Here is a 20,749-nt window from a genome sequence, read left to right on the forward strand (position 1 = left end):
TATATAATGTAGCAATTATTAATGGGAAAGTCGCTAAATGCATGTTTGGAGTGAGAGCACACGTTTAGGAAATTTTATTTTATTTTTTGATGCCGAGAGGATCCGGCCTCAAAAAAAAAAAAAAAAAAAAAAAAAACATTTCCTTAACTTGTGCTCTCACTCCAAACATGCATTTAGCGACTTTCCCATTAGTTAAATGTTATGTTCACGTTTAATCACTATTGGCTTTCTTTAATAAAAAAACATATTTTGCAATGTACCTCTTGTGCATCTATTAATAAATGTTCTAGCCATGTTGTAAATTACCTTTTCCCTGGATGATGCAAGAAAATTCAATTAGTGAATCAATGATATCCACTAATGTTTCGGGCTGTTGATTAAACACGCTTAGTAGGCAGACGAGCTTGAGTATTGTTAGAAAATGTCTTGATTTTGAACTCAGTGAGAGAGGCCTGTCCGAGTTGAATTATAGGGAAGCATATCGATAAAGAGAAAGTCTGGAAATTAGATTTTGTGAACGTCCTAATTTGTGCCATTTGAACTCCTGATTTCCTTTTCGATGTTGGAGTCCAAGTTGGAGAAGGAATACGATGTCCTATATTACATATATTTCAAGAAGTGGTTCTATAGCTGCACAAAGAAAGAAGTCCACAAGCCATTTCAATTTTTCAAGTTTCTTTTTCTTGTATTTCACTCGGTAATTTGTGTAGTACATCCAATTGAGATCACTTCTTTTGCTGAAGGCGTGAGTATTTGAAAGCTGCAAGGTAATTCTCTATGATATGTCGAGCAATTACATGAGATGTGTTCTCATCATGTGATGCCTCGCATGAACCAATTCACCACTTTCCATGTTGCAAATAGTGGTATAGTCCTTATGGGAATTACATAGTTTGCAAGGTTATGGGGATTGGGACAATTCAGATTGGAATGGACATTGGGGGTTGTTTAAACTAATAGATGTGAGGCATGACGATGTTGACTAAGAGAGCGTTGTTGAATGGTCGAAGACATGAAAGTTGGACTTGTGTGAGCATTGCATCTAATGGGAAATGATGCTAGATTAAATTTGGTATAGCTTGCATTCAGCCAAAAATCGGTTAAGTACACATCATTGAGACGTCTAGAGCCCATATCCACATCCATCAAAAGAAAGTGTCTGCTATATGCTGACATACATTGACAATTATTCGAGGAACGTACGAATTTACTTTTTACGGTACAAATTCGAGGAATATGCTTGATTCAAGAAGTTTAAATCGAGTTGATCAAGAAGTAATTAGATAAGTAGATCAAGTATCAGAACAAATAGCAAGATTACTGAATCTTGCCAAAAAGAAGGGAATGCAAACACAAAACAATGCTTGAGACACCACAACAAAATGATGCCCTAGAATGAATAATTGAATTCCACTTGAAGAAGCTCGATGTATGCTTTCATATGCAAAACTGGGCGAGGAATATTTTGTCGAAGTAGTGAACACGATTTATTACCTGGTCAATCGATCTCCATCATCTACTATCGAGTGGAAGACTTCTTAAGAAGTATGGTTGGTAAAACCTATTAATACTTCATATTATGAGAGTTTGGATGTCATGCATATACCCATATGAGTGACATTAAGCTTGAGTCAAGGATGAAGAAGTGCATATTTCTAATTATGCACATAAAGTGGAAGTTTTTAGGAAGAAATTCATCAATTCTAGTCACTTGGTTTTCTAGTCAACAAAGACATGATCTATGATGAGACTATTATGCTTCAATGGAGTTGTCACGAGACACAACTAGTAGAGCCAATGAATTATGACCTCAATAGTGAGATGAACCTGTAGGTGTAGACTCTGAAGACCTCATAGATAACAAAGGTTAAGAATGGAGGTGAGCAATATTTCCTAAAGCTGGCCATATTATTGACATCCAAATATGTTTGCAAAGTTTGTCATACTTATTAAAGAAATTTTCTTAGAGATCAAATTCGCCCATAACGGTGGAATTCAATCCTTGATAAAAACCAATTAATTTATGCAACGTTCTATTTATTTCCTTCTACATGTAAAAGCTAGAGGCACAATAGATCATTAGTAGCTTGGTTTCCATTCGGATAAATCATTTGTGCATTCCATAATGATTGAGGATAGAATTCACCAATAATGATGCAATCTAACTCCTAAATGAAAAATGTTTTTGTTCCATCATCCTGCACTCATTTTTCTCATTGGACTTTTTTTTTCGCACTTTTAAACTAGGGATATCATTATAGTTTCCTTACCTTGGGCTTGGTGATCAAATGTTTTATAGATCAAGGCTCCGAAATCAACGTTGCCAGCCCAATTTATTTTTTATGGTAAACCCCATTTGGGTTTGTTAGCTCAATCCGAGCTCATTAAGCCTTATTAATCGGCCCATCAAGTTCCCTAACCCAATTTAGGCCTAACTATAATAAACTTGGAAGACCAAGGAGAGCTTGGGCCCATCAAGCTCGGCCTGGCAACCAACTCTGCTCGGCCCATCAAGCCTAAATCAAAACCTCAACAACCCTCCAGCATCTCTCACCAAACCTAATGCTTCGTGTGCTTTAGGGGACAAAAGGAATATTAGTGATGTCACCTGGGAGTACAAGTGGAGAACCTCCTCTTTTTCCTCTCCACACCTACATGGTTGGCACCCTCTCTCTCCCCTCTCTCCTAATTCTAGCTTTGCTCTCTCTTTTCTTTTTCTTTTTTCTTTTTTTGGTTGAAGGTTCATGCTCATTTCCAAAGAGGACTCTCCATTATTCACTTAGCTCACTCTGGAGTACACATAGCTTACTTTAGTCTCTCTCTCTATCTCTCCAACTTAGCCGACCTCTTCCCTACATCTCTCTCTCTCTCTCTCTCTCTCTCTCTCTCTCTCTCTCTCTCTCTCTCTCTCTCTCTCTCTCTCTCTCATTTTCATTTTCCTTCTTTAGAGTGCATTTTGTTCAAGTTTGCAAATAAGTTTTGGGTATAATACAAATGCTAAAAGTCAAAATTATTTGGGAAAATACAAATTGTATTTGGTAAAATCTCTTTGCAAATGAACTTTGAGTTGAACGCATGTTTGGCAAAGAAACTTTTGCAATAGGTTTTGGATATATATATATATTTGGAAAAATGAATCAAATCTTTTGTTGACCAGCAAAGGGCTACAACTGCTGGCGAGCCAAATCTAGCACCAATGGCCGTCGAATGGGCGACCTCCTCCAATGAGGGTAGTCAAAGACCTCAAGCAACTCTTAGCAAGGGTCGATCTAGGTGATGGTCACATGACCCTTGTGAGACCTAAGCGAGGGTTGCCTGAGGCCATGAGACCCATGCGGCAGTCACTTGGGTCAAGTGGGTCTCACCGAGGGTCACTCAAGGTTGTGTGACCTCCAATGGCCCTCGACTATGCTGCATGACCCTCATTGACGTTGCCCAACCTTGGGTGACCTCAACGAACAGCCGTTGGCACCAAATTTTACTCATCGGCAATCGTAGGCCTTCGTTATTCCAACGAAGAGTTGTCTCCTTTTTTTAATAAAAAAATTTAACCAAGGAAAAATCAGAAATTTGAAAAATTTGTGATGATAGTTTTGGAAGGTAAAAATTAGTTTCGGTATTTTGTCAAATGCTAAAAGCCCAATGATAATCCTTATTAGCATTGAGCTTTAAGCTTTCTCAAGACCAGCATTTGGCCGAAGGCTCATTCAAAATGATTGCCAAACATTCCAGCATTTTTTCAAGGGGCTTTAGAGATGAAAAATTCCTTGAGAATGCTAAACCAAACGCAACTTTATTCATACTTACACATTCAAAAAAACTCTCTCTCACCAGTCTCTCTTCCTCTCACCCTCCTAGCACCACCCTCTCCTTTCACGCTGTTTCATCTCTCATCTTGTTGTCGTCACCCTAAAGTTACCTCGTTATCCTTGCTCAAGGTAGAAAGCTATGCACACTTTTATGTAGTTTGCCAATGATATCGGGTTTAGAATGGGAGTTGAAAGCCGGAGTACAATGATTCCCCTCACCCTAGCAAGCGATGCAAACTCAATATCTCAATCTATCGGTTTACCGAGTTGGTTATGGCATTTCATTTTTATAGTATGTTGATCTAGTGCTTTTCCTTGAAAACCTATCTTCATTTTTCATTAGCCAGGAGCCCTTAACTTTATTTGCATTGCTAGAATCTTCTCCTATTTAAGTTAAAAGTTAAATTGTATGCGAAAATAAAGCTTTTGTCACTATCTTACATTGAATCACTCTAGAGTTTATTACATATTAATGGCTTGATTTCGAGTCTCATTAGTGTTGTTCACATGATTTCACATGATATTAGGCCTCAGGGTTGCCTTGGGATTTTTCCATGACAACCGTGCCCATTTGAACAAAAAATGAGCACCGAACGCTCGCTGTCTAGCACCTTTAGTGTGTTGAACAGCGGACTCTGGGACTCATTATGATCAATTTGAGGGCTCTAGGCAAACACGGAGAATCTCTTTTACCTTAGTATGTCATTTGAGAAATTTCCTAGCATTATCAAATGTATTGGGGGCTCAAATAAGTGATTCAAGCCTGCCGTCCATTGGCTTTAACATGCTGAAAAAGCAGGTCTAGGGTTCTTATTTGACTCCAATGAGGGTCTTAGGACGTCCCCTTTTACATTAGTATGCGTTTTGGGTCAAAATCGCATGTTTAGGCTTTACGGTGGTTTAATTCACGTAACCATAGTTTATCTGTGGTTAATTGATGAGTTTAGTGTGGTTTATATATTTAATCATGGTATCTTTAGAATATTCGTCCATAAAATAGATGAGATCTATCATTAAATTAAAATGTTCATTTTGTATTTGTCCTAACACTTCGATATATGACTATGACAATACACGTATACTGGACCAATTGAGCGCATTTGCTGCATTTTCTAAAGATTTTTGCCTATTGCACTACATTCAAACTAAATATGTCTAATTCACGATTTCTACATTTTTAGACAGCTCTAGATACATGGTAAAACTTGACGAGCTTAATTATTTTAATAATATAGAAGTATTTTCGTCTTTTGAATTCATCAACACTATAGTATATTAGACTCGTCCTCAAAATACTTTGACTTTTGATATTGTAGACAATAGTTTTTGAGTTTGAGCCCATGAAGGAACCCGATCCAAATAGAACCTGTGGTTTGACACTTGAACGTAAGGGTGCATTTGATTGGACTTTAGGGGAAAACCTTTGAGAAAATACTAAGGACTTTAAGTTAAAGACGTTTGCATAATTTTAATTTAAAAGTCCATTGTGAAATACTTTTGAGCACAATAGTGTTTGGAGAAATTTACATTTACAAATGACTACCGTGATGCAATAAAAAAAAAAAAAAAAAATAATTGGTCGATGAAGGGCAGGCAGTTGCTGGTGATCGAAATCTGTTGCTGGCGGCCAATGTCTCAGGTTGCAAGACCTGAATCGACCATCGAGACCACCGACGAGGGCCGCCTAGGGTTGGCGACCCTTGGTGAAGGTTGTGCAACCCAAGTGAAGGCCACCTGAAGTCACGTGACCTTAGCAAGGGTCACTCGGTTGCGTGCCATGGAGGTCACACTATCAAACTCATCATCACAACATCTTGTCCTCCATCTTCTTCTCCACCATCTCTCAATCTCTTTTCTCGAGGACCATGAAGAAACAAAAGCTCGACGGTCTCGGCGTTGGAGGGCTGCATGCTCTTCGACCTCCTCTCCAAGGAGATTGTGTTCCTAATCCTCGACTCCCCGGATTGGGACCTACTTTACTGCAAGTCCCTCTCCCTCATCTACTGCTCTTTTCACACCATCAAGTCCTAGCATTGAGAGTCTCTCCACCACCTCAGCATCGAGCACCTCCCCACCGCCCTTGCGCGCTACCCCAATGCTGCTGCCCTCGACCTCTCCCTCTGCCCCTGCGTCACCGACGCCTCCCTCACCATTATCGTCGCCACCCATGGGGATGCCCTCTGCTCCCTCAACCTCTTCAAGTCTTGGTTCTTCACCATCACCGAACTGTTGGCTCGTGATGACTTAGGCAACCTAGATCTGAGTCACCGGAGGTTGCGAGACCTCTTCGTAGAGGTCATATGACCTAGATCTAGGTCACGACAATACAACTCACAAGAGATCATCGAGTTCTCATGACTGGTCGGCAACGGTCACCACGACCACATCAACCTCACGTCAACCTCTTTCTAGCCCGTTGCTGGCCTCTCACAACCCCATGCAACCTCGCTGGCTAACCTCAACGGAGAAAAAGGTTAATAGTCGTGAGGGAAAAACTAGAAAAACTAAATGTCAATAAAGATATTTTTTGAAGAAAATTTTTGTCTTATTTCCCTCTTAGCATGCTGAGAAGGCTAAATGCCCAAGGTAGCCTCATATCTGCCTTGGACTTTCAGCCTTCCAAAGGCCTATTTTCTCTCAATCATCTTTGCAAAAAAAAAAATTCCCAAACACCATTTTTTTAGCCCAAAGGGTTTTGGATGCCCAAAGTGGCTTGGAAAAGCCACTCCCAAATGCACCCTAAGAAATTATGTGCAATACTTTCCATCTTGGGAGTTGGATCCTAGGTTGAGTCGAATAAAAGAGATTTCCTATATTGGATACAAATATGTATCCCAAAGTGGCAAAAAGCTTTTGGCTATAATGTAAAAATGTGTTAAGTCAATAGGTCTTATGGTTTCATTTTATATCTTTTTATAAGATTGATAAATTATTTCATAGGAATTGCAAGACTAAACATTATCCTATTATAGTAAATATTATTCTATAAATGGTTTGGTGATCATCAACATTTTTAGGGATGTTTCTCCAATAAAAAGTTGGCAAGCTTCCTTATGGCGTGCTCATCACTCAAATCATGCGGTCCAATGGTATTGATTTTGCTAACGTTGCTGACCAGAGCTTGGTCAATATTGAAATTGGGAAGGAAACGCTGAAAAAGATGATGTTAAGAATGTCTACGGAAGGATGGATTGACCCTAGGAATGAGGTGATTTCTATCGGCCAAGGCACCCGTGCTTGTGCAGATGTAGTAAACTGCTCATCGACCCTATCTTGAAAGATCACCATCTCCTGTGGGTCTACCTATCTCTTCTGCTCTTGTGCAAGTCCAAGTGGATGTTCAGGAATTAATGACTTTAATCGCTTCCATTAGAAATATCTTGTGAAAGCAGAGCGAACCATTCTAAGCCTGAACTGTTACAACCCTCTTTAACCAACCTAGAATAATCTCCGCCTACTATCCCTTCCCAGCAACGCAATTGCTCTTACCAACCTTAGATTTTACTATGTTTCGTGCTTGCTCGCCTTTGTTTCTTGAACAGTTGCTATTGGCTGATGTATGCTTCTATTCAAACTTAATAGAACCATCTTTTGCATACTACTTATGTTATTTTTGCTAATGACAAAAGGGGGAGAAAATGGCTGAGATGTGATAATTGCTATGATTAACTAAAATATGGAGAATGATCAAATGCGTTGATAATCTGTATATATGGTGATGTCTTGTGATAATCTGAAATGATATCACTAAGATAGGGAAATCAATAAGTAATTGCACATATTAATAGTTTATTCAAATTGTTAACATATTGTCTCCCCAAACTTGTCTTTTGATGAATTTCATCCCTATTTTATTCGTCATCTTTTTTTGATTTATCATAAGAATATTGCTAATCAAGGAGTGTGAAGCTTATTGATAATGTCACTCAAACTCTTCTAGAATTCATCTCTGAGTTCATTGAAAATCATTTGAAGATCCTATAATCAACTTAGTTACGCTAGATTGATAATTATCACTTCTGCAAACATTTACTTTGCTTGCAAATTCATTGCAAATGTTTTTATCAGATTTACGAGATAGTTTTCTCATCATAAAAAAAAAAAAATGGGGAAATTGTTGGAAAATTAGCCTTAGAAATTTTAATGGTCCCAAAAATATCATTGGAATAATATTTAATATAATAATTGCATATGTTCGTGCTGATTATTCGAGACTACGTGATATCTGTGATGTATTTTCATTGGAAGGAGATCACAAGATGTTTGGCCGTAAATATCACCAACTAACTATGATAATTGGCTTTTGACGATTTCTATATGGTTGAGGTTGATGATGCTGGATAATGATCATTTGAGGATGTTTGTGGAGACTTAAATATAGCTATTGGTAGCTGAACTAACATAGCAGGAGAATTGGAAATCGTCAGAGAACGGTAAATAGCTTTTGTCAGAATTTTCAAAGTGACCAGCAATAGCGCAGGACCTATTTCGAGGAAGCTTGTTAATGTTCATAGAAAATGACTGTATAGATAGTCTAGCTTCTGAACAACAATTAGTGAAGAATCCCGATGGCTTCTTGCTTCTTAGGATAATCTCTAACAAAATGACTGAAGATGTCTATATAAGAGAAGATCATTGAAACCAAATGGGTTGGACAAAAATCTAGAGTAAGTTGTGAGTTTTCAACTATGCATTTTAAGCAAATAGTGTTTCATTCTCTTGAGATCACCAATGTAGTAATCTTGCTACATTCTAATCATGAGAAGATTAAGTGTACAATCTTGATAGTAGTATCCAAGTCCCGATAGCGTGATTTATCATCTGATAGGATCAATATTTGTTAGTTGTAACTTATCTTAATGATTACTAGTACAATCCAACTTAACATGTAATTATTAGTCTTGAGAGTAAACGTAGGCTTAGTGAATAAGCCAAACCACTTTATATTGTTGTGTGCTCTTCTTGCCTCAGTTCTTATTTAATCAATGGCACATTAGCATAAGCAGATATCTCTAAAATTTGCTTCTCGTAGTTTCAAAGTATTGGCTGTTGATTTCCACATCATTTTTAATATTCTATCAATGCATATAGATTCTTCCTCTAGGTCGCATATTTAGACTTGACACAATTGTTTTACTATATTTGATAGAAGTGACCGTGTCTGCAAATCCTTGTGGAGGGTTTAAGTTGCAGGTAAAGGTCCTTAATTAGGAAGTTCAAGCGCAGTGTGGTATGGCGATTAAGCTTATGAGGTGTCGTGGGAGAGTACCAATGATCAAGTTCAAGCGAAATGATTGTGACTTGACTCAAATGTCGAGCCAAACTGGAAATTGTTGAGAATATGTCTTAAGTTTAAGTCCATGAAGGCAAATTGATCCAAGTAAAAATTCTATTTCAAAGTATGATTTCTGATTTGACCCCAGGATAAGCAAGAAATTGTTGAAATGCTTTCCATGTTGGACTTGGATTCATAGTTTGAGTAGGTTTCCTAATTTAAGCTAAAAGAGGTTTTCTTTTTTCGATAGATATATGCGTGTGTGCGCACGCGCGACATGGCTTTTTGGTTTTTGACCCTTAATGAATGGGGAGCTTTTTAGCCAAAACAATTAATTTAGTGGTGCGCTCATGAATTACATCCCGAAGAAATTGTAAATGTTCAAGTTAATAGATACTGTGACAAGATTTGTGTATTATTTTGTAAGATTGAGAAATTGTAAATGTTTAAGTCAATAGATATTGTGACAAGATTTGTATATGAGTAAACTAGAACTCGTGCAAACACGGGTAGCTTACTAGTTATATGCGACTGTCAAGGATGTGCTATGGTGCAATACCTTCGACTTTACAATTTAAACTTTTAATACTTAAAATAAGATGGGCATTTTTTATCCTCATTGTTATGGAGTACTGTTTTAATTCACACCAACTTTATTTGGGATGCTAATGTAACTTTATTATCACTTAGGTTTGTTTGTTTTATGGAAATTAAATGATTTCATAAATATTTCCTAAAAAACGATCATTTGGAATGCTTATAAAAATGAATGAATTATTCATTCTACAAAAAAAAAAAAAAATTATTCCTGAAATTATTAAGTCATAAATTATTGTCAATAATAACAAAATTCTTCATTAACTAATTATCTTAAATGATACTAGAATCAAATTTTAAATTATTCACTTTCGCGAAGCAAATACACATTCAATTAAAGTGAGAATTCGTAGAACAATTTAGGTTTCTTTTTTATACTGAATGATTGTATAGTTCAATATAGGTAATTTAATTTTAAATACAAATGGACAAGGCAGCACGTTTCCCGACATGTCACTTGCCTAAAAGTCAACTAGGCATGGCGTATGACGATCCAATATCCATCCATGTTCCGTGAATTTAGAATCTCAACTCGCCTGTCCAGTAGCGTACGGAGGTTGACTTTGGACGCATGATTTGATCACTCTCGCTGTGCACTTGGATAACCGTAATTTAAAACCGACAATGAGTGCTACGACTATATCGCGATAATGCAAATTTAATAATAAAGTTCGCTGTCAAACGTTTATAATAATTAATCTACTTTGCTTGGTCAATTGTTATCCGCAGTCACTGCGCCACGCCTCTTCCCATTTTTGGGTTTTGGCGAAGTTCTCAATTAGGGATGGATTTATTCAGTTTTGAGCGTGCATGAGGAGATTTGGACAAAGGCCATGCTCTTAATCATTTTCTGTAATTCTTTGACGACCCTTAGAATTTCCCCTTACCTTTTTAAAATACATCAGACAAACTCCATGTATTTATTAAAAAAAAAAAATGTAGAGAATATTGTGCCATTTGGATTATGTGAGTTCGTTGGCGAATTATATAAGATCAATTTAGGAGGAACATACTCATAATAGGCCTTGGGAGACCCCAGGTGAAGGAAATGGCAGGAAGATACTCCGAGTTCTAAATTCTCTCTTTTCTTTTCATCTCGCAGAAATTAAAAATTTGCAAGAATATTGCACGCAAATTTCATCACCTAAAACAAAGTGAAAGTTTAGGGTAGATGTCATTGTTCGGAACAAAACGCACACTAGCCTGAAAGTTCGGGAGGGGTTTTATGCAATTTCCAATAAAAAAGAATTGCTTGACAAAAGTAATTTTTCTCTTTGAATAATCTCGAGCCTTATCAAAGAAATAATGATTATTTTAGGGAATTAGATTACAAGACAATATTGTGACACACCTTATATATTCGGCCCAACTAATCCTCATTCCTCACTTATCCATGTAAATATATATCAATTAACATTAGAGAACTCTCCATAATGAAAAGATGAGCGATTTCAAAGACTATTCTAAATAGAGGTGGGGCGATTCAAATGCAAAATTTGTCGCATTCAAACCAATTGGGTGAAGTATGCAATAAAATTTGGCCACATAACTTTACGAAAATGATATTGTTGTCATCTGACATTATTTCTTTTATGCGAAGGTCAACCTCAATTCTTTTTGTGGGGCTAGAACCCTTGTGTGACAAGTATATTAGAAAGAGTAGGCTATTGGAGTAATATAGGACGTACATGAGGGGCATTGCCAGGGAATTCTTGAGATATTTTTCTTAGATGTCCCTTTCATGAAGTCAGACAAGATTGGCCTACATATTCACATTCACCTTGGGAGAAGTAAACAACTGTGTGGAAAATAGAAATATAAATTAGGTATCCAATTGACAACTGAATGGTTTTGTAGCATTGACAAAACTATGTTACCTCATCGGACCCGAAGAGCTTTTTAAGGCCCCTTTGTTTTCTTTTTGGTTCAGAAGGGCCACTTAAGACAACTATTATGATTTCTTGAATGACTACCAACGTGGGGCATTTTAAGTATCATATTGACTCATTTTTACGGTCACAGATTCAACTCCTATTGAGAGCACTCCACACATCAAATTAATGTGAAAGACCACTCTATGAGTAAAATCTCAAATACACCAAACTGACTTGGGGGACTGACATAAATCCCTTTGAGAGGTGGAACAGTCGAGATTTACTTAAGTAGGCTTGGACAACATTTGATTTATTATAAAAGGAAAAGCTTATACTATTAAGAATAGTAATGTCCTCTAAGGTAAATGAAATGGTTTTCATGATTGCCAATGTGGGGCTTTTCGAATTTTGCAAATTACACATTGCCATTTTCAATTTTCCAAATAACGTATGTATCCGTGTAATTAGTTTTGTCTTAAGAACCAACGTGTTTTTGACCTAGATGGCGGGGGAGTTTGCCCATTCTCATGATTTTTTCATCCAAGTCCTTGTTGATAGCACTGCATGAGTAAAATCCTAAATGCACAATATTGAGTGCCCTTAAGATCTTCTCAGGATGTGGACTAATTGATGTGTGCGAAAATAGACTCATACGCCACTTGACTCGCTGTACAAAACAAAAGCTTATGTTATCAAAAAATTGACTGATTGTATGTTATATTGTTGAGAATCCCCCAACTCAAAACTTGTACCTAGTAAAGTGACAAAAGGTTGAATGAAATGTGCACTAAATACTTAAAGCGAAAGAACGATACCGTGAAGATCAATGGTATACTTTGTTGTAGTGTGATAGTTTGAAATGTTTGGAGTAAGCGATTGAACAAGTTATTAACTCAAAGTAGGGAAAGCTTTCTAATTACGTATAATTTACGCTATTAGAAGAAATCATATAATTTTATCTCTTATGAAACCACAAATGAAAAAGAACACGATACATTCTCTCTCTATATGTCAATGTCATTTAATTATTAAAACAATGACAAAGAAAAGGGGGAAAACATTTTTTTTTGGGGGACGCGCGATGATTATTGGGGCCGGCACGTAAGATCCCTAGAGAATAGCTCAATCAATCACAGTTAATTAATTTTGATAAAATAATTTCATATAATAACATGAAGTGGGGCCTTTTTCCCAAAATATAACTAAAAATGGATTTCGTCCTAGATAAAGTCTTGAAGAGGCAAATTTAATCTCAAATAAGACCTTAAATTGACAAGCCGACCAAAACTTCACTAGTCGATGAACATGTGTGACTCACAGGACGCTTGGCAAAACATGACTAGGGCATTTTCATTCAGAAATATTTTCTTCTTTTTCTTTCTTTTTCTTTCTTCTTCCTTCCGCAATCATGTAAGTTTCGTGTGCTCTTTGTCTGACCGGGCAAACTAAGTTTGTCATTTGAAAATATTATTTGAGACAAGATTTGGTCTTGATCCTCTTTTGAGAAAAGACCCCCAATTAAAGTTATTACTCAACGTTTTCCCCGGGTTCTACCCTTAGCTGTGATCAACTTGCACTTTTCCTTATTGGGCTTTCTTTCTTTCTTCTGAATAGAACCTTGGAACTAAAAAAAATACATGTCATTATTGGAAACGCCCCTTAAAGGAAAGGGAAAAAAATGTAGTTAATAGTAGTTACATTAGTAAGAGATAAGTTTAGACAGTTGACTCATGAGAAAGTACATAGTTGAATCTATCTCAGCTAGCATATGTGGAAAGCGACAAAAGCGCGCAACTTACCAAGTCGATCAATGGGGCCTAGTCACCTTGAATAGAAATCCTTTTATCCTGATCCTATAAGCGAAACAAACACGTCTCACCGACAAAAAAAAAAAAAAAAAGTCAAATTTTTTTAGATAAACAAACCTCAATGATCACCTTTTTTTCCCATTAAACAGTTCGCACGATTTGTACAGCCGAATGTGCGGTTAAAGCGTCAGCACTCTCGAAGCTCTATAAAGTGCGGAACCATCCCTTCACGTTGAGAGAAAGGAACAGAACGAAAAAAGGCCGGCGAGGAGGAAAAAAATGGCGGAGAGGAAGGTGGTGGCGCTGGAGGAAGAAGAAGAGTCAGAGATCACGATGGAAGCGAGGGAGGGGGAGAAGACCAAGCTAAACATGAAGGAGCGAAAGGTCTCGTGGGCGAGGCTGCGCCGCGTTGACTCTCTTAACCTGGAGGCAGGTCGAGTCTCCAAGTCCCACGCGCACTCTTCCAAGGTGGTGCATGGAGCTATATTTTTCATCACCTAATTGTTTGATATTAGTGGATTTCAATAAAAAAAAAAGTGCTTTGAGTTTCTCCATAGTCCTTCTTGAAGTACGAATGCCTCCATTTTACTATAACGGACCTTTGAACAATTATTGCATCATGTCGATCACAAATGTCGATAGATAGTGGAAACTTTTTTTCTCCTTGAATAAGCAGGTATATTTCGTTTTTGCGATTGGAAGTGATAAATAAATGATTTACAGGTGAATTGGCAAAGAACATTAAGTTTGGCATTTCAAAGCATAGGAGTTGTGTACGGTGACATAGGGACATCTCCACTCTACGTGTTCGGGAGCACATTTACAGACAAAATTAAGAACACTCAAGACATTCTTGGGGTTCTGTCGCTAATTATCTACACGATTGTTCTAATCTCCATGCTCAAATACGTCTTCATTGTCCTCTTGGCCAATGACAATGGCGACGGTATGCTATTTTATCTCCGTTTTGCTTCACATACTTAATATTATCAGGATATGTACATGACCAATTATTGTAGGTTCACATGCCAATAATATATTCTTTTAGCATTTTCTTCTTTTTCGTGGCTACCAATGACTTGATTTTCGCAATTCTGATTGGTGTGCCTTGTGTGTATGCAGGAGGGACTTTTGCATTGTACTCTCTAATATGTAGGTACGCGAAAGTGAGCTTGATCCCCAATCAACAGCCGGAGGACCGAGAAGTTTCGAACTACAAGCTCGACCCTCCATCTAACCAGCTGCGACGGTCTCAGAAGATCAAGGAGATGCTGGAGAACAGCAGGATCGCCAAAATCATGCTCTTTCTCGTCACTATCATGGGCACTTCAATGGTCATTGGTGACGGTATTCTGACTCCATCTATTTCAGGTTTAAATCCGTGTCCTTTCTCGCTATTTATCATCAAACCCTTTCGAAGAATTCTTTCTCGTTACCATGCACAATTCGTGTACCGGATAATAGATGTGTCGCAGGTTTTTGTTTTCATGTCTTCATAGTTGAATGAAATTCAACTTGATATATCTGGAAATCATTCGAAAAAGGAAAATCAATGACTCCTGATGGTGCGTAATACGAGACAACTTTGCCAATATTATGATTGAGACTTCCACTCAGTGAAAACTGATAATTTCTTGTACTTAATTACAAAATAATATGGACGGAAATATATTTTGCACCATGGAAGCTAAGATTAAATCTCTGGTCCTTTTTTCCCTCTCTTTTGGGTTCCTGCAGTTCTTTCAGCAGTGAGCGGGATCAAGTCACTGGGCACAGGTAAAAATACGGTGCTTCATCATTGGTAAATTGGTGATACAAATGTGCTTCTAAAAACCATAAGTAGCTCCCTTCAATAAATGTATATGATGTATGGACATGCAGGCGCGGTGGTGGGGATATCGGTGGCGATCCTGATAATGCTTTTCAGCATCCAGAGGTTTGGGACGGACAAGGTCGGGTTCACATTTGCGCCCATCATCTTGGTCTGGTTCATGTTCATTGGTGGGATCGGGCTCTTCAACCTGTTCAAGTACGACATCGGCGTGTTGCGTGCCTTCAACCCTAAGTACATTGTCGACTACTTCAACCGCAACGGCAAGCAAGCCTGGGTCTCGCTTGGCGGGGTCCTCCTCTGCATTACAGGTCTGCCTGTCATATGCTCGTGTGTGTTTTTCCAGGAAAACAAGTTGGTAACAATTTTAAGCTCATTGATATGGATGGTTCAATTGAATCAGGCACTGAGGCCATGTTTGCCGATCTGGGCCATTTCAATGTTCCAGCAATCCAAGTAAGGAGATACAATTTCCTTTTCCTAAACTTTTAACAGAGGGAGGCTCTCGTTGACTTCTTTAGGAATAATTGATTGATTGTGCTTTGTTTATTGTTTTTTATTCGTCTCCGTGACTTCATCCATTGAGGAAAGGATGCTAATAACAAAATCTTGCTCACCAAGCACGGAATTTAGTTCTCTTTTCGATGAACCATACAATTGAAAGTTTCAAAGTCAACATTTTCCTTTTGGGTTAATATTACGAAAAGCATCAAACTGATACAGTTGTGATAAATTTATCACAAACTAATTTGTTAACCACAAAAAATCTCAAACCGGTACACCTATGATAAACCTGCCATTTATTAGTTTTTCTTAAATTTTGCCAACAAATTGCTAGGTTGGATAGCATATGGTAATTGTTGGGTGTACCGATTTACCATCCGTTTATCACAAATATACCAATTTGGGGTTTTTGACGGTTAAAATATTACTTATGGGTAAATTTTTCTTAGGTGTAACAGTTTTGAGTTAAAAAATTAATTTTAGATAAATTTGTTATAAGTGTACTAATTTAGAGTTTTTCTTAGTATTAATCCTTCTTTTTTAAACGATTAGTATTAATCCTTTCTTTTTTTAAAAGATCCTCAAGCGATGTATTTATGTCCCGCGCCCTAAATGCATGGCTAGTAACAAGTGTTCCCATGGTCGAGTTTGATTATTTGGGCGTACAATTGATGCAGATCAGCTTCTCTTGCTTGGTATGTCCTGCAATTTTGGCCGCATATTGTGGACAAGCAGCTTATCTCATGAAGCACCCTGACCATTTTGCCGATACATTCTATAACTCAGTCCCAGGTACGTAAAATTAGAATACAACGCCTGATTCTAATTTCATAATTTATATAATCTAGCGAAGAAAAATTATTAGTATGGTTTCCATGATCGAGACTTAGAAAATTGACCCGAATTAAGCTCCCGTAGGTAAAATCGCACGCGATGTCTTAGGATGAGATGGCAAAAGACTGTAAGGCCTCATGCCTGCAGTACAAATGAGCCTATGTTTCGTATCGTCTTGTGAATCCTGTTGATCAATGAGCAGGACCGTTGTACTGGCCGACGTTCGTGGTGGCGGTCGCTGCGTCAATCATCGCGAGCCAAGCAATGATCTCCGGGGCGTTCTCCATCATCTCACAGTCGCTGAGTTTGGGGTGCTTCCCAAGGGTCAAGGTGGTTCACACATCGACCAAGTACGAAGGCCAGGTTTACATACCGGAGGTGAACTACATGCTCATGCTCGCCTGTGTCTTGGTCACTGCCGGCTTCCAGACAACAACCAACATCGGCCACGCCTATGGTAAGTCCAAAGTGCGAGGTTTCCACGACGAATTGATTTGCTTTCCTTTCCATTCGGAACTTCTAAGTTCTAACGACTTTACATTAATTTGAACCGGTGCCATCGAAATAGTCTAACTGGACCTAATTTTGTGGCTTTCATAATTTAATTTGTCTCGCGAATGTTTGGTTGCAGGAATTGCTGTGGTGAGCGTCATGGTGATCACGACTAGCATGCTCACTCTCATCATGCTTGTGATATGGAAGACAAGCATATGGTGGATCGTGCTCTTCTTCACCGTCTTCAGTTCGATCGAAATGCTCTATCTCTCGTCGGTCTTCTACAAGTTCATACAGGGTGGTTTCCTGCCGCTCGTGTTTTCGGCCATTCTCATGACCGTCATGATCATCTGGCATTACGTCCACAAGGAACGGTACATGTATGAGCTCAACAACAAGGTCTCAGCTGAGTTCATCAGAGATCTCGCTACAAACCCAAGCATCAACCGTGTCCCCGGGGTCGCCCTCCTCTACTCCGAGCTTGTTCAGGGCATTCCTCCAATTTTATCGCATTTTGTGGAAAATATCTCGTCTATCCACTCAGTTCTAGTCCTCGTCTCAATCAAGAACCTCCCGATCAGCAAGGTCGCACTTGAGGAGCGGTTCTTGTTCAGGCAGGTCGAGCCGAGGGGCTTCAGGATGTTCCGATGCATTGTGCGGTATGGATACAAGGACAAGATGGAGGAGCCGCACGAGTTCGAGCACCAATTGGTGGACAACTTGAAGGAATTCATGCGGCATGAGTACTTCTTGCTCGAGGCTGAGAACGATGATCACAACCGAAAGGATGAAACAGCCAACGACAGTGTACCGCATTCGACATTGCTAGCAGAAGTTGGACAGGCCAAGGGATCAACCGTCCAAATGGAGGAGTTGCTGCCGCAGCCAATCCTGTCGAATCTCTCTTCCAATTCTATCCAATCAATAAGAATAGTCAAGTCGACAAATTCTTCCAATCGAACTGTGTTCAGTTCGATCCAATCGGCCGAAGAGGAGAGGCAATTTGTGCAGAAAGCAATGGAGAAGGGTGCGGTGTACCTCCTAGGGGAAGCTGAGGTGGTCGCGGAGCCGAAGTCATCATTGTTCAAGAAGTTCATTGTCAACTATGCCTACAGTTTTCTCAGGAAAAATTTCAGGCAAGGCGAGAAAATCATGGCGATCCCAAGAAATAGGCTTTTAAGGGTTGGCATGACATATGAAATATGAATGAGAAGATAACACTGCTTGTGGTCAAATAAACTCAGCAATTTTTAATGGGAAAGTTGATAAATGCATGTTTAGAGGGAGACGACAAGTTGAAGAAACATCATGTTCGTGTTTCATAACTAATGGCTTTCAATAATACAAAATATGTTGTGATATGTACCTCCTATGTGTCCATGGATGAATGTTATTGCTACATTACCTTTTTCTTTGCATTCAACAAGAAATTCAATTACTGAACTGATGATATATACTAATCTTCCCGGCCCACCTGTTTAACAGGCTTAATAGGCAGGCCGAGCTTTGAGTAATTTTAGGATTTATCTCGAGTTTAAATTCTCGAATGAAGTCCATCTAAGATGAATTTTAAGGAAGCCTAATTGATTAAAAGGAAGTCCAGAAATTAGATCTTTATGCACGTCATAACGTGTGTCGTGGAAATCAATGTTTCCTATTAATTATTGGAGTCCAACTTTGAAAGGAAAATGATTTCCTGTTTTGTTTGAATATATTTTCAATTCGTGGGTTCTTGATCTTCTGCCTTGTGTTGGTGGCCAGAGTCTGTAAATAATTCAAGAAGTGGTTCAGTAACGGCACCAAAAAAAAAAAAAGGTCCACGAGCAATTTGAATATTTGCAGCTTCTTCTTCGTAGATTTCATTATGTAGTTTATGCAGCACATCCAATTGAGATCACTTACTTTACTGAAATCGTGAGTATTGGGAAGCCGTGAGGTAATTCTCTGTAATTTATTTTATCGAACAATCATGTGAGACTAAACAATATGGGTTTGGGTGTAACCAAGGTTGGGAAATACTTGACTAAGCAATTGTAATTCTATAATTCTTTGACTAACAGTGGATTAGTTACAGCAGACTCTCTAAAGAGTAGATACTGACACTTGGTTGAAGCACGTAAATGGCTCATGTTTTTCATCATTTCTCGTTATTTCTCTGGTAATTTTGTTATCCTGTGCTAGATTTAAATTGCAAGATTCATTAACTTTCACGCTATTCGATAATATTTGATACTAGAATTAGAGTAAGGATTTTTTGTGGCTGATTGGGCATATAGCTTGTCTAATCACTGTCTTGAAATTTTGTTGCTACAATCGTGTCTAGAGCAAAAGCAAAAATTGAGAAGTTTAACAAAAATAATAACTTTGGATTGAAGAGTATTAAGATATGCATGCTATTAATGACTCAAGGTTTGGTCAATGCGTTGAAGGGTAAGGATAAGTTGTTAGAAACTGGTATGGCATATCCAGAAACTAAAACAAAATTGGAACCTAGAAGAATAAAAGAATACTGGATTTACGTGGAAACCCTTGTGGGAAAAAACAATCTTCTCCTCCCATTAGAGTAAAACTCAATTACAACAAACATTAATCAAATCCAAGCAATGCTTGAATTTGGCAACAGGCAAAGGCTTCATTAACATATCGGCTAGATTGTTGTCTATACCAATCTTTAAGACCTCAATATAGCCATAAGCAATAATATCTCCAATAAAATAATACCTTACATCAATGTGCTTTATCCTCTCATGATACATTTGATCTTTATTAAGATGTATAGTTGTGACATTCTGAATTTTCGACCCGTCTCGATAAAATGAAATAGGCTTTTCATTGACGCACATATGGTTCTTTTTCTCTGAGCTAATCACTCACGAGTTAATTAACTTATTGGGTGAAGCCGTTAAGGGATACAATCGCAATAAAATCCCTAAAAGCTACCCGATAGGTTAGATTGTGCTAAAATCACATCCCGTTGATTTTAACCACAAAATTAAACTCGATTTTAGGAATCGAACATTCGAGCATGTCGCGATTTATTTTTAGGACCTCATCTTATCTTTTGAAGAAATTCTCATCGAGCTGGGAATTTGGTGGAAAAATCAATTTCGGCAAATTGGAAAAAATGGAAGAAATTCGGATGGGCACCTTAATTTGCAATTTTGGCTACCCATTTGAATTAGTTTGTGAAGAAATGGTGCAAATTCGTAGGGGCTACTCCCTTAGGGTTTATGGCTTTCAAATTGACTTGATTTGGTGTGAAATTGAAAGAAAATAGCTGGAAATTCATATGGCTGTTGAATGGGTTTGTTTTGGCCTTCAAATTGGATTATTTGGTGAAGAATTGAAGAGATAATCAGCCATTGGCTGATGCATGGACTTGAAGGGGCATAAGACTTTGTTGGCATGCACTCAAGTGAAAGATATTTAGTGTGACTTCCTATTGGCCAGCTGGTTGACTTGCATGGCCCCTTGTTCTCCCTTATTCCCCCTTCCTTCTTGTTTGTGCGATCGGTAGCCCCAGTAGACCAACTTCTGCTTCTGTTTCAGCTTCTTCCTCATACTCAATTTCCTCTCCATTCCATCGAGCAACCATCTTCACTGCCTGTCCAGCAGAGTCACCACCTTCCAGCAGCCGCAACCACCACTAGTCCACTGGTCCAGCCATCCATCTTTAGTCCAGCCAAGCGACCGCCGTTCAGCGATTGAATGACGCCAGCCGC

The 20,749-nt window shown here is 38.4% G+C and overlaps 1 protein-coding gene across 1 annotated transcript; it reads left to right on the forward strand.

Annotated features, from left to right (window-relative positions):
- The first annotated feature begins 13,559 nt into the window (after positions 1–13,559).
- Positions 13,560–18,433, forward strand: LOC104453583 (potassium transporter 5). The gene is made up of 9 exons (XM_010068186.3): positions 13,560–13,831; positions 14,087–14,309; positions 14,486–14,734; positions 15,101–15,139; positions 15,245–15,505; positions 15,598–15,650; positions 16,376–16,490; positions 16,735–16,989; positions 17,164–18,433. Exons 1-9 carry the CDS (start codon positions 13,643–13,645, stop codon positions 18,231–18,233), a joined length of 2,454 nt encoding a protein of 817 aa, XP_010066488.2. The 5' UTR covers positions 13,560–13,642; the 3' UTR covers positions 18,234–18,433.
- Positions 18,434–20,749: the final 2,316 nt, after the last annotated feature.

Source organism: Eucalyptus grandis, chromosome 7 (assembly GCF_016545825.1).
Source record: "Eucalyptus grandis isolate ANBG69807.140 chromosome 7, ASM1654582v1, whole genome shotgun sequence".
Classification (NCBI taxonomy): domain Eukaryota; kingdom Viridiplantae; phylum Streptophyta; class Magnoliopsida; order Myrtales; family Myrtaceae; genus Eucalyptus; species Eucalyptus grandis.

Coding starts and splice junctions, on each gene's coding strand:
- LOC104453583 (XM_010068186.3), top strand. CDS start 13,643: ATGGCGGAGAGGAAGGTGGTGGCGCTGGAGGAAGAAGAAGAGTCAGAG. Junction 14,310..14,485: donor GGCCAATGACAATGGCGACG/GTATGCTATTTT, acceptor GTGTGTATGCAG/GAGGGACTTTTGCATTGTAC. Junction 15,506..15,597: donor GGTCCTCCTCTGCATTACAG/GTCTGCCTGTCA, acceptor CAATTGAATCAG/GCACTGAGGCCATGTTTGCC.